The following is a 15562-nucleotide window of genomic DNA, read 5'->3' on the forward strand; positions in this document are numbered from 1 at the left end:
GAACCGAAACATGAGAAATGTTGGACTTATGGTTAGATAATTGTGTTTTTAATATTATATCAATAATGTGGGTCCAGAAAAAATAAATAAATAAATAAATAAAAATAAGAATATGATACATCATAAGTCACATGACATGTTTAGAGGGAGAATAGATGGACATAAATTTCCACTAATCTTAAATTTATAATTTAGGAAGAATATAGATAGAGATCGAGAATCACTTCAAGCGATGATTTTTGCTATATAATTTATTTTATATTATCTTTTAAGATATTATTTTTAATATATTAAACTAATTTTAGTTTATAAGAATATATTAATTTTATTTTTTTATAAATTATTTTCTGAAAGAGCATGTTTTATTGGAAAACTTATCTAAACATACTATAAAGTCTAAATGACTAAATGTAGTCAAACATTACTGCATCTTCAGTGCCACTTACCGGACTCAGCATGATAAAGATTGCATTTTTGTGGACATGTACATGATGCTAAACAAGAAATCAAAGACAATTATTCCCAATTCTATTTGGGATGCAATCATGCAAACCATTGAAACCCAACATGATCTATTTTGGAATACCAGCCACACCACGCTTTTCACTTTTGTATCATCATCTTAGCAGTCAAAATTAACATATATAACATTAGGGTGTGTTTGGAAACTCAACTGGAGCTCAAAAAAATAAATTTTTATTTATATTTTCATTAAAATACACTTTTTTTTCTTTTGTTAAACATAATTTTAAATTGGTATCGAAATATACTCTATATTTAAGCAAACATTACTTCATGCTGTTATGGTGCCGACCGCACAATCTTAAACGTTTGTCGGGTGTAATTCCGGAAGTGCATGCAACGTTAACGTAAATTAAGTAAGCGGATGATATGGGAATGTTGTTGCCAAAAGCAGCAACCTTCGTATGGAAATGGGAATGTAGTTGAGTCATAATCATGTATTTTATTTTGGTGACTTTAAAGCCTAAACTTGTTAAATATTGTTAATCTATTCACATGGAAATGCTGTAGCCAAAAGAAACAAACGGGCTTGCCGACGGTTGGACAATGCATGGACCCGCGACTTCTGAGGGTAATGGTCGGTGAAAGATGATGTGACAGATGACAGAACCACTGTACGTGATAGGTGCAGTCAGATACAGGAATAGTTGAGAGACGACCCAAATAAAAATTATAAAATTTCTAGCGTATCCTCCAATTTTGGGAGGATTTTGGATCTATGATTTGACTTTTTATCACATCATTAATTTTTAATCACATTATTATTTTATATTTGTATATTTTAATTTAGTTTTTGATTTATTTTATTAAGAAAACTACACATATATATATATATATTTAAAATTTTTGAGAATCCTAAAACATATATATTTATAATTGAAATTTCTTTTTTATTATTTTCTTTTGTTATTTATGTTATCACTCGAATTCTGTCTCATTATTATTTATTCTTCTATTGTTCATGTTCTTGGTTTGGTGTAGTTTTGAAGATAATGTGTGGAAGGAAAACTCTTGATTTGTCTTCATCTGAATCACCAAGGGCATACTTGATCATAGATTGGACTTGGTCACTGGTGAAGGCTCGTCTACAAGGTCTATTGGAACGTCAGCTGCTATGACTCTGACATCTTGGCCACATTCGATGCCGCCGTGGCCGATGACATGGATGTGATCTACCTCAGTGTGGGGGCGTGGTGGTGCCCTACCACTTGGACGTCATCACCATGGGGGCCTTCGAAGCCAGCGAGATTGACGTCTTCGTCTCTGCCTCTGCGAGGAACGACAGCCTAACGGTGAAGAATGTGGCACCTTGGGGTGATAACTGTGGGTGCGGGAAGCATATATAGAGATTTCTCGACGGATGTTATGCTGGAAACGATAGGTGATTGGCGACGTAAGTGTGTACGATGGATCAGGTTTGACTCTAAGACGGTTCTACTCGTTATTTATGCAAGTTCTGACGATTACTCTTCCTCTCCTTACTTGAAAGATTCATTGGATCCCAAGTTTGTGAAAGGGAAGATTGTGGTATGCAACAAAGATGTTAATTCAAGAGTTGAGAAAGGGCAGTGAAGAAAGTAGGAGGAGTTGGTATGATTTTGACCAACGAACCCTTTGATGATGAAGGTTTGGTTGCCAACTGCCACGTCCTCCCCGCCACCTCAGTGGGCTCCACCAGCGGTGACGAGATTCGTAGATACATCTCTTTGGCCTCCCCAAATATTAAAAACTTAAATTTATTTAAAAAACTGACATGACATTTAAATGATACATACACGTTAGATACGATACAAAAACTCATTTTTTATTGAGGATAGAGTACGTAGTATAACCCCTAAAAATTAAACTTGATGTAGAAATATTTAGAACAAAAATTATGTCTAAATAATTACAAATTGTAAAGTAAGAAGTATAATATATTCTTTATTTCATAATAAGTATTATCTTAAATTTTTGTATTTCACAAAAATCAATAAAAAATTATAAATAGATGAAAATAACAATAATTTCATAAATTTAACTTTATTATTAATATCTTTTTATTAAAATAATTACAACATAATAACAACTTTCTAAATATATTATATATTAGGAGTATAACAAATATGTTAGAGATTAAAAATAATGAAAAAAATAACAAAATAAATGAAAATAACAATAATTTCATAAATTTAACTTTATTATTAATATATTTTTATTAAAATAATTACAACATAATAACAACTTTCTAAAAATATTATATATTAGGAGTATAACAAATATGTTAGAGATTAAAATTAATAACAAAAATGAGAGGAAAAAAAAAATATATGCAAAGAACAACGATAGAAAAAGAAAATTTTTAATGTGTCTCATATTTTAAGTCGTCAATCTTTATATAATGCTTGCAAGTTTATCCCATTTGTAAAGGTTAATAATGAACACTCGTTAATTAATCCCAAATAATTATAATTAAATCAATATAAAAAAATCAATAAAGTCATCTATTACAAATGCAACCCCTATTAAAATAACACTAATAAATTAAGCTATTATCAAAGAAGAAAATAAATACAATTATCTTCATAAATAAAATTACATAAAAAATAATAGAATATTTGTTTAAAAATTACAAAAAATGTCACTATTTTTAATAAACATTAAATAAAAAATATTTTGTTAAAAAGGAAATAGAATTTAAATGTTACATTATATCTACAACTAAACTTTTAAAAATAAATAACTATCCTATATAATAATAAAATATAATTAGATTTTAGTTTTTGATAAAAATATAATAATAAAAAATAAAATTACCAAAAGTGTTTGTTGTGGATGGAGATGAATTTTTTTCTCAAATAATATTTTTTTTTAAAAAAATTATCAAAAAATATATATTACACATTATTTATCCAAATAGACATTTTTACTGTTCACACTCAGAATTCGATTTCTCGGGAACTGAATTCTGAGCAATTTTATTTTTTTTTGTGCTCAGAATTCGGTTTCGATTTCCGAGGAACCAAATTCTGAGTAGTGTTTAAATTTTTTTTTTCATTTTGGGCTCAGGAATGTGTCAATTTTGTAACTGAAACGGACCGTTCTGCTTGCATTCCTTGGAGAATGGCCCGTTCTGATCCATTCTTCATGTGTATATTTTTTATCTGGAATCGACCGTTCTGATTGCAGAACGACCCGTTCTAAATTTAGTTTTCCTTTTCTTCAGAAACTAAAATGCAAAAAAAATAAAAAATAAAAAAATAACACCGCTCAGAATTTGGTTTTTTGGAAATCGAATTCTGAGTGTGAACAGTAAAAGAGGTCTATTTGGATAAATAATATGTAATAAATGTTTTTTTTGTAATTTTTTAAAAAAAATTATTTCAGAAAAAAATTCTCATATATTCCATCACTCACGTCATGTCGATGGAAATGGAATATTAAACATAGTAACATAGTATTAGAATGAAGAAGCTAGGGCCTAGGTGGTTCTGAATAAATTTATGCTATTTATAGCTTATGGGTTACGTGTCGACAGTTATTAATATATGTCGCCTCAAGTCCACTGAAATGTCGAGAGCGACGGATGCTCACAAGTTTGTCATTTAGGTTTATGATTAGGGTTTAAATTATTTTCATTTAATTTTTTCACTTAAAAAATGCTTTGTTTAGATAAATTTTCTAAAATTTTGAATTTATAGTTTGTACAGAGTAATTGACGAATAATTGTGATGCCATGGGAAGCTGCCGCATTTGCTCATTGATATTCTTTGATTGTGATCCATTTTCTCACCCCTATATGAACTATTGTAAATAATTTTAACATTAGTACTTGCAGAATTCAATGAATGTAATATTTATTAAATGTAGTAATTAACACCTACAATTATTCTCATCGTCAAAAGATGTTTTTCGAAATTGATTTTTTTTTAAATTTAGTTTAATATATATCAACTTTGTTGAAAGATAGTGACTGAATGAATTACATAAAGTAGTAAGATTTTAAAAATGCTTAACAAAATTTTTATTCAAAAAACTAAAAGAATAAAATAAAAATTGATGAATTATATTAAAGTAAAACTTAATTGTAAAATTTGCATAAGGCCCAAAATTTTAAGACATGGCCCTGATACATAAGCTTGTAAAACACGAACACAGTTGCATGGCTCCCAATTTATGGATAGTGATAAGCCTATTAAAGAAATAACAAGGCTAAAAATCTATTTTGATCTCTTATAATAATTGTTTGTTTTAATTTAGTCTTATTTTTATTTTTTGTCTCAATTTGGTCCCTCACAAGTTAATTGGTTTCAATTTGGCACTTCCGTCCAAATTATTTAAACGAAGTTAAGTGTTGGCCACGTGGATGCCACGTAGATGCATACGTGGATACCACGTGGACACCAAATTTTGCAAAAATACCTGGAACCAGAACGGGCCATTCTAGATGCACTCTTGGTGTATTAATTTTGCATCTGGAACGGGCCGTTCTAGATGCAAAATGAACACACCACCAGTACACCAGAACGGTCCGTTCTAAAATCACGGACCGTCCTGGTTGCAGAACGGGCCGTTCTGACTGCAAAATGGGACGTTCTGGATTCAGAACGGCCCGTTCCAAGACTAAGAATAAAATATTCTTTATTAATTTTATTAAAAAATATAATAATTTTGAAAAATATTTTTTTATGGTAAAAATTTTAAAATTATTTATTTTTATAAAATACAATTGTCTTATAAATAGAGTAATAACTTTTTTTTTCTCTTTCTGTCTGAAGAAATATTTAAGTGTCACTTTATAATTTTTTGCAACTTATTTAAAATTAGAGGAATAAAATGATAAAAATTAATAGGATAAATATAATAAAATTATTAATTTATTTTCTTTTAGTATCCTCTAAATTTTTACATTCATTTAAAACAAAAATATTTTATATGTTAATTTGAATTAATTTAACGAAATATCATATGATTTTTAATTTTTTAAAATTTTTTATAAATTTGATCTATACATGAAAAACTTTTTAATTTAATAATTAAATTCTTAAAAATTTGATATAGAACATTAATTATTAAATAGAATAAATCTATCAAGACTTCCTATTGAAGTAAGTAAATTTTTTCTTCATTAAAAATGAAGATAATTTTACCACAAAATAAAAAACAATTAAACAATAAAATAAAATATAAAAAAAATATTAATATATTTATTATATTAGATATAACAACATAATTAAAATATAATTAATAATATATATTTTATAAAATTATTAATATTTTATATATAAAAAAAAGAATGAAAAAAATTTTAGTGGGGCAAGTGCTCCTACTATGATTAACTTAGATCTGTCCCTGCATATGGTTGTGGTGAAATGTTAGTCTTGTGTATCCTCTTCCTTTACTTCAGGTTCTACCTCTTCAAGAACAGGTTGTTATTGTTGGGGTACATCGTTAATGACTTCAAGAAAAAATACTATGTCATTTCATCCTTTACTGTATAGTGTCAATTTGGTAGTAAGTGATTCACTACAGTTTGAAATGAAATAAAATCTGCTACCATTGTCTTTAGTGATACATTGCATTGTCCTTAATAATACACTTTATAGCCTAACTGTTTAGCAATTGAAGTTATCAATTTCCATTGACAATATTACCAAATTCAGTGTTTGAAATGCTTTGTACCTTGGGTCTTTTTCCTTCATGATTCACAACCGTGAACTATAATCATTGATCGTTTATGCTTAGCAGTCTGGAACCAGAACGGTCCGTTCTGGTTGCACTTTTAGTGTGTAAATTTTGCACCTGGAACGGGCCGTTCCGGATGCAAAATTAACACACCAAAAGTGTAACCAGAACGGCCCGTTCTGATTTCAGAACGACCCGTTCTGATTTCAGAACGGGCCGTTCTGGTTCCAGGTGTTTTCAAAAAATTGACATCTACGTGGCATCCACCTATGCATCTACGTGGCATCCACGTGACCACACAGTTAACTCCGTTTAAATAATTTAGACGAAAGTCCCAAATTGAAACCAATTAATTTATTAGAGACCAAATTGAGACCAATTAATTTATTATGGACTGAGACAAAAAATAAAAGTGAGACTAAATTGAAACAAATAATTATTATAAGGGACCAAAATAGGTTTTTAGCCAAATAACAACCCCAAATACGAAATGTAAACAGAACACGCACGTACTTCTATTCTAATGTGTCTTTTGTTAATCAATTACACACTGTATTAATGTGTTTATTTTACTTTTATGATATATGGCCATATTTTGTGAGTGTTAATTACTTGCGTTTTACCGAATCATCTCATCTCATATTTATGAGACGCTGCATGGAAGTGATCTAAAGACAGAGTAGTACTTATTCTATTCATATATAATTTGATATATAATTCACGAAATAAATGTGGTTATACAAATAGTAATTAACCAAGCCATAGTAATGATGGCTCAGGGTGCAAACAGCAGCTAAATAACAAGACTAGAAGCGAGAAACGAGAAACATAATGTTAATCCTTAAAACTAAGCACAAGATTGGAGTGATTAACTTTGATGACTCAAAATGCAAGTGTGGCAGTGAATGGATCATATTGGCGAACCACATGAGTAAGTGATATGACATGATTCTCCAATGTCGAGCGTGTACTGATGCAAGGGTCTGATGAGAAAAGGTGGCAAGCGCGCTAGAAGTTCACACACACATTGGTTGTCCACTTCCTTGGCCCACCTGCAACAGTTATCTTCATCAGGGGTTTGGTGGTGCCTGTGTTTGTGTCCATGCCTGTGCTTGTGACTGTGATTGTGGTTGTCGTCCTTGTTGTTGTCATTGTGACCCTCCTCATCATCAGGGGGTGGCGGAGGTGATTGAGAATCAGGTGGTACTCCATGTCTGAATGGAAGCCTCGAACATGCATAGTTCACTAGGGCAAATTGTGATGCACAAAGTGGACGAGGGGTTGTTGGAATAGGAACAACTGATGAGGGCTCTTTATGGCTCTCCATCTTTGGCACTAGTGCTAGGAATGTTAGAGCCGCTGTTATTACATTCAAAATCTCCATGCTTTCTCTCTTTTCTTTCTATCCTCACAGTTTTAATGTTCATATGGCTCCTAGGGCTGTTTATATAGGGATGTTTCTTTCTTGTGAGTAGCAGTTAAAATGTGTTTTTCCAAGAGTGTGCTTCTTGTTTGAGGTTTCTCATCCCTTTTGTGTGATGGTTTTGTAGGTGACGTACGTGAAAATGGTTCTAAATTGGGTTCCAATTAGCCACCTACCTTGTTCCTGAACAAATATTTAATTATTTACTCTCCAAGAATGTAGTTAAACGGTGTTTGTGATAATGCATGCAGAAATTATGAGGGAATGCGGCGCTTCTGTGACAAAATTTCTTATATATATTCATATATTGGGAGAGTTTTTAATAAAAAAAATGTGTTTTCTGTACTCATAAACTATGTAGTCATGCGTGTTGGAGGGGTTGAAGATTGAGCTATATATGTCAATTTTTCTGCTTTCACCTACAAACACTAGAGGATAATATTAAGTGAACAACGCACGAGTCCTGAGGATACAAAAGAGAAACGTACATGTGCATAGACATTAATTGATCCATCAGATCAGCACCACACAGATAGAGGTAAAGCCAATGGTACGAAAGTAAATGTCACATTTTTTTGCACATGTACGTAGTGATGTCTACATGAGGTTACTCAAGCTACAAATTAAGCTAATTAATTGCCAGCTCCTTATAATCTTTTTCAATGAATTTGGATCTTTTGGCATTACTTGTTATTAGAGGATAAATGAGTTTTAAAATTCAAATTATAACAAATTGAAGAAATAAATAATAAGGTAATTACATATAAAAGTTATAAAAAATTAAATAGAGATAGATGATAAGGTAATTAGAGATAAGATACAAGATTTTATTAGATGAAATAATTTTTTGTTTATCTTTTTGCTGCTATAAATATTTGTATCTCTTTGATTTAATATATTGCACCATATATCAACATAGTATTAGAGTAAAAAGATCTTGAGAAAACCAATATAGAAATGAAGATTCACACCTCCAATGATGACCAAAATTTTTCATATTATCTTAGTTCATCAGATAATCTAGGAATATTGTCCTTAGTTGTGGTAGTTCTCAATGAAGAAAATTACTAAACATGATTGCGTTCGACAAAGATAAAGAAAAGAAGAGACAAATCAAGGCACAAGTGTGATCATGGTGGGAAGATTGTACACATTAAAGCAAAATGCTTTGAATAAACAGTCGAATATCCTTCTAATTGGGACACTCACGTGACATAATGTGGAAGCAACAAATTGGGAGAAAATGTTGTTGCAGTTCAAGTTGATAAAGATCAAAGAGACAGAGAAGATATGAAAGTGACTAATGTAGGTCACACTCTACATGGAATGCAACTAAAGAACACATGATCATCAATCATGATCGATAATATAATGATGTAATGAATCTTGGACAGTGGTGCATCTTATCATATGACTCCCTTTTCCTCAACTTTAGAGGATAAAAAACACTTAATAAACCTCTCTACATAATGATGCCGATCGGAGATGTTATGCTTGTAGAGAGAATCGAAAGTCTAAGTCTCGATAGAAATATTAAATTGACCAATGTGCTAATCATTCTTGGTTTTAACTGCAATCTAATTTCCACACACAAATTGACACAAGATCATTTAGAGTGTGTGGTTCACTTATCAAACTTTGATGATGCGCTAGGACAATCATCACAAAATGTTAATTCAAGGTTAGATGCTACCGAAGAAATTCATCCCCCTCCATTTTAGTTAACTCCAATCACAGTTCAGTCTCCTTTTGGTTTACTGCTTTACCACACTTTTCATTATATCCCTACCTAAGACCTTAGAAAGCATTCAAATTCAATGACACCAATCACAGTTTGTTATTGCACATTTATAGCCTCGTCTTGGTGGAATGTGAAAAACACGTACATGAGCAAGGCCAAACAGTAACACACTGAACAAGGCCAAACAGTAACACACTTTTAGTGTGTATTTGAATTTCTATTAAATTATCCAAAACTATAGTTAAAATATCAACTCATGTTAAGAGATTGATTTTAGGTCTAAAATTAATTTGAGTAGAAGCAATTTTAGGGATCGTTTACTTGTGATTTTATTGTATATTTTATATTTTAATTACAAAATTATCACATTCTTTAACAGAAATAGAGAGGCGGCTAAGAAACATGAATTTCTGTGTGTATTGATTACCAATGATTACAGTTTATATAGTCTGTACAAAAGGATGGAATGACCTAAAGGAATAAAGCATATTCTGTACAATATATGACAGCGCATTATTGCTGTAAAATGGTCACTAAAATAAGAAGGAAAAGAGGAAAAATAACAGAAAGATCCTTCGTTGTGCTGTCATGTAATTTGTGCTGTGCTGTTATACGGTTCTGCTGTTAGCCCCCCACAAGCTGGAGGTGCAAAAATGTTTTGTAGCTGTAGCTTGGAGAGATTCAGTTTGAAGGCATGAGGAGGCAAGGCCTTAGTGAAGATATCCGCGAGTTGTTTGGCAGAAGGAACAGGGAGCAATTTCATCAAGCCTGCTTGGGTTTTCTCACGCACAATATGGCAATCAATGTCCAGGTGTTTCGTTCTTTCATGAAACACTGGATTGGCAGCAATGTGGAGGGCGCTGGTGTTGTCGCAGTAAAGGAGGGAAATCTGAGAAAGGGAAATATGGAGATCTCTGAGCAAGTAAATGATCCATTGCAATTCACAGGTAGCAGAAGCGAGGGCTCTGTATTCTGCCTCGGAAGAAGATCGTGATACAGTGGTTTGCTTCTTTGTTTTCCATGAGATGAGAGCATTACCAATAAAGAAACAGTAACCGGTGATGGAACGTCGAGAAGCTACACAAGTGGCCCAGTCAGCATCACTAAAGCCTGAGACTTGAATTGGACAAACTCTAGGAAAGAAGAGTCCTGTACCTGGACAGCTTTTGAGGTAACGAAGAACACGCATGGCTGCGGCATGATGAGCATTGGTGGGTTTTGACATGAATTGGCTGAGTTGCTGTGTGGAAAAAGCAATGTCAGGGCGAGTATTAGTCAGATATACTAATCGGCCAACAAGTCTTCGATATGGCAAGGGGTCATCTAAATAACCAGAGGCATCATCATGAAGCCTAAGAGTACTATCCATTGGAGTCGAAGAAGGTTTGCAACCAAGCATTCCGGAGTCACTGAGTAAGTCTAAGCAGTATTTTCGTTGACAAAGGGAAATTCCTTTAGAAGAGTGAGCTACTTCAATGCCTAGGAAGTACTTCAACTGTCCTAAATCCTTGACATGAAAATTGCTGTGCAGAATGTGTTTAATGCGAGTGATTTCAGCAGCAGAATTGCCCGTTAGCACAATGTCATCTACATAGATGAGCAGAGCAGTGAAAGCTGAACCATGTCTTTTAGTGAATAGACTATGGTCAGAATGAGCTTGTTTGTAGCCATTGGAAAGCAACAAATTGGATAACTTTTCATACCACTTTCTGCTGGATTGCTTCAGCCCGTAGAGTGATTTGCGCAATTTGCAACTGTGACTTGATGAGTAACCAGTTAAACCTTGTGGCAGCTCCATGTAGACATCTTCCAGAAGGTCACCATGGAGGAAGGCGTTACTGACATCTAATTGTTGGATGTGCCACTGATTTATGGAAGCCAGAGCAAGGACAACACGAACAGTGGTCATCTTGACTACAGGAGAAAATGTCTCAAAGTAGTCAATACCCTCAATTTGAGAATACCCCTTTGCTACCAATCGGGCCTTGTAACGCTCTATGCTGCCATTGGGTAAACGCTTAATTTTGAAAACCCATTTGCAGCCTATCGGGCGTACATGAGAGGGTGTTTCAACTACATCCCAAGTGTGATTCAATTCAAGGGCTTTGAGTTCACATGTCATGGCCTCACGCCAACATGGATTCTGAATAGCTTGACGGAATCCAGTAGGTTCATGTTCAGAAGATAGGGCCATTAGAAAATGATGGTAGGAAGGAGATATGTTAGTGTAGGACAGAAAACTTTGAATTGGATGTGAACATCTTGTGGATGATTGGACGGACTTAAGGGAAGGAAGCTTGTATTGATATTCGGAAAGGTATGGAGGAGGATGGATATCACGCTCGGAACGGCGCGGTGGTGGAATGGCAGGAGAGGATGATCTGTGGTGAGGCACAATATCAAAGTCGGTGGAAGTAGGGTATGAGGAAATAGAGTCATGGAAAGGAGATGTGGGTGCGGCAGGTGAAGATGGAGACGCAGACGCGTCTGGATTAGGATTTTGGGAAGGTGAGGTGTCGTTTGGAGAAGTTGGTGGTGTGGTTAGTATATCTGGGTTTGGTGATATGGTTAGGGATGGTTGGGTTATGAATGGAGAGGTAGGTGCAGATGTGTGGAAGGGAAAAGAAGTCTCATGAAAAATAACATTCCTGGAGACAAGTATTTCTCTTGTATTAATGTCCAAAATAACAAATCCCTTTGTGCCATTTTGAAATCCCATAAAAATACCTTTTCTTGAACGAGGTTCAAACTTATGACGTTGGTTGTGAGTGGAAGCATAACACAAACAACCAAAAACCTTTAGCATGGAAAAATCGGGAGGAATTTTATTTAGAAGTTCAAAAGGTGTTTTATGTGAAATGATGGGAGAAGGAACCCGGTTAATGAGAAAAATGGCATGCTTAATGGCATAGGACCAAAAATTTGAAGGAAGTTTAGATTGAAACATGAGGGCCCTAGCAACATTAAGGATATGTTGATGTTTGCGTTCCACTCTCCCATTTTGTTGGGGTGTGTAAACACAACTAGTTTGATGGATAATTCCTTTAGAATTGAAAAAATCTCTTAAAAAGAATTCCGGTCCATTATCCGATCGTATGCATTTAACTTTGGTTTCATATTGATTCTCAACCAAATTAATGAAATTATGAACATGAGTCTTCACTTCACTTTTTGATTTTAATAAAACAACCCATGTATATCTACTAAAATCATCAAGTATGGTAAGAAAATATTTGTGCCCGTGAATGGATGCCTTTGAAAAGGGTCCCCAAATATCCATGTGAATCAAATCAAAAATCTTAGATACTCTACTTGAGCTAGGAGAATAAGACAACTTCTTTTGTTTAGCAAAATGACAAACGTCACAGACTTCATTAGAATGTTTTGAAATAAAGGGAAATTGTTGATTCAAGACATTAAGACGGTTACTAGATAAGTGTCCTAATCTAAAGTGCCAAAGATTGGAGTTATTGATGGGGGTGGCAGTAGCATTATTAGTGGATGATCTCCTTTCCTTTCCAATATCTAAGTGAAAAAGTCCTTCTTTTAAGTTAGCCGAACCAATCATCTTCAAGGTGTTCATGTCCTGTATTTGGCAAAGAATATTAGAAAACTGATTTGAGAAAATGACACGGCATGGTGCAGTGAGTAACAGTTTAGGAAGAGATAATAAATTAAAAGAAAAATTTGGAACAAAGAGGACATCATGGATAACGAAATCCGGAGATAATTGTATGCTTCCAGAAAAGTGGGCTTGAACAATGGACCCATTTGGTAAATTAATATTTAAAGGTTTAATTTCAGAATATTTAAAAAATAAATCTATGGATGTGGTTATGTGATCAGTGGCTCCGGAGTCAATTATCCATGGTGTGGTGTGTGAGAGATTATTAAGTGTGTGTGTGGTGTTAATAGAAAAAATAGACCTACTACCAAGACCACTGTCATGAGATTGGTTTGGGGTGGAGTGAGAGAGGTTAGCCCTTGAAGGCGTTTCTGAACTTCCCCCACCAGATCCAGAGGCTTTATTCAGAAAGCCCATTAGCTGTTGGAATTGGGCCATAGTAGTGTGAAGGTCTTGGCCCAAAGTTGAACCATCCTGTCTTTCTCTGTCGCGAGTTAGGGCCGGCGAAGGAGGAGTTCAAGAAGAGGAGACAGCAGCGCTGTTAGCAGCGCCTCTAGTGGTAGCGTTTCCAGCTGCAAATGTGTTTTTGTTATTGAAAAGGCGTGGCTTTCCTGGGTATTTGGGATGTCCAGGTGGATAGCCATACTTTCCGTAACACACATCTTCAGTGTGTCCAACCTTGTCACAATGGCCGCATTTTGGTGGCTGGATGTTGTTTTTCAGGAAGCAAGAATCAGAGGTGTGGCCTAGGCGTCCACAATGATCACATTTGCGAGGCTGTTTTGTCCCCCCTTGTTGCGAAGGGCCTCTGTGATTGCCAGAGACAGCATTGATGAAAGGGTTTGAATCTATCGAAGAAGAAGATTGAGGGTTCTGCTGTCGCTCATGTTGGATAATCATGGAAAATACACGGTTGGCAGAGGGAAGAGGATCAAGCAACAAGATTTGGGAACGAACCATGGCAAAGCGTTCGTCAAGACCCTTCAAGAACCGGATGATGAAATCCTGTGAGTGGTATGTACGAGCAGAGCAAGAACAGGGTGTAAGAGGACGGTAATTATCCAACTCTTCCTAGAGGGACTTCAAGGATGTGTAGTAGTCAGTTACAGAGAGGGCTCCTTGTTTAAGAGTATAAATGTCTTCTTGTAACTCAGCAATACGAAGCAAATCGCCTTGAGAGAATCGTTCACCAATGTCTGTCCATATATCAGTTGCTCTGTCGAAAAAGACAACACTCTGAGCAATGGAAGGAGAAAGAGAATTCAGGAGCCAAGACATAACCAGAGTGTTACATCTCTCCCAGGATGGGTATTTAGGATCAGTGGTTGCTGGAATGGGTATGGCACCAGTAAGGAAACCCATTTTGTTCTTCGAAATCATGGCCATTCGGAAGGAACGGGACCATGATTGGAAGTTGTTAGCAGAGAGCTGGGGAGAAACCACAACTGAGGAAGGGTTCTCACTTGGATGTATGTAGAAGGGACTGGAAGGAGTTTGACAAGGATCAACAAATGGAGGAGGAGGAGGAGAAGACGTTTCATCCTCATGATCAGAAACAGATTCGGCCATGAAAAAAAATGGAACCTTTAGAAGGCTGCTGATACCATAACAGAAATAGAGAGGCGGCTAAGAAACATGAATTTCTGTGTGTATTGATTACCAATGATTACAGTTTATATAGTCTGTACAAAAGGATGGAATGACCTAAAGGAATAAAGCATATTCTGTACAATATATGACAGCGCATTATTGCTGTAAAATGGTCACTAAAATAAGAAGGAAAAGAGGAAAAATAACAGAAAGATCCTTCGTTGTGCTGTCATGTAATTTGTGCTGTGCTGTTATACGGTTCTGCTGTTATTCTTTTCGATAGGCTTCTTATTTTCAAATATTTAACAAGAAAAAGAGTAAATAAACAAAATTTATTTTCAATGTTTCTACAAATATTTGAAAATAGAAAACAAATTGAAAACAATGTTTCAGGCACTTTTGTAATTCAAAGGTGAAAACAAAAAATGAAAATGGATCCTTAGTCCCGTATGATAGGTTTTGCGTTATGTGTATTCTAACGCGCATATTTGTTAAAGCAACTAAAAGCTGCATTTCTATTTTCTAACGTGAACTTTTATATAAATGCAAATAATGAATGAGTGTGCAAACTTATGCTCAGTGCTGTTTGGATTCATAGTTCTTCATTCAAATTCATGTTAACTGAACCACTAAATTCAATATAGTGATGTGAGTGTAATGATGCTTGAATTCATAATTATTTATTTATGTTTATGTTAAATAAATTATTAGAATCGGTTTAATGAAATGAGTTGAAATAATATACACATAATATCTTATTTTAAACTCTATTGCTTATATTTAATTCTTAAACATGAAAAAAAAATTATGTTAAATATCACAACTAGTAAGTTTGGTCCCCTTTTGAAAAATTGATTTTTAATTTGGGTTTAAAATTAATTGAGTTGACGGTAGCTTTTGTTAAATAACAATTTGGTATTGTGTTTTACTACCAACTTGCTTTTAAGATTATTTATTCTGAATTTTTTGTTTGATTCTGTTTTAAAAAAGTCAGCCA

At 34.1% G+C, this 15562-nt stretch overlaps 1 protein-coding gene and 1 pseudogene across 1 annotated transcript; one reads left to right on the forward strand and one right to left on the reverse strand.

The window, feature by feature from the left end:
- Nucleotides 1-886: 886 nt before the first annotated feature.
- On the forward strand, nt 887-2279 carry LOC109817845 (subtilisin-like protease SBT1.5; annotated as a pseudogene).
- A 4571-nt stretch (nt 2280-6850) lies between these two features.
- Nucleotides 6851-7613, reverse strand: LOC109817846 (Tetratricopeptide repeat (TPR)-like superfamily protein). Its single transcript, XM_020383189.3, has one exon. The coding sequence runs from the start codon at nt 7568-7570 to the stop codon at nt 7097-7099; it is 474 nt and encodes a 157-aa protein (XP_020238778.1). The 5' UTR covers nt 7571-7613; the 3' UTR covers nt 6851-7096.
- Between the last annotated feature and the right edge of the window lie 7949 nt (nt 7614-15562).

Source organism: Cajanus cajan, chromosome 6, assembly GCF_000230855.2.
Source record: "Cajanus cajan strain Asha chromosome 6, NIPB_CcT2T_4, whole genome shotgun sequence".
Classification (NCBI taxonomy): Eukaryota; Viridiplantae; Streptophyta; class Magnoliopsida; order Fabales; family Fabaceae; genus Cajanus; species Cajanus cajan.

What these genes read in the sequence shown, in the direction of transcription:
- LOC109817846 (XM_020383189.3), bottom strand. Translation starts at nt 7,570, where the DNA reads ATGGAGATTTTGAATGTAATAACAGCGGCTCTAACATTCCTAGCACTA.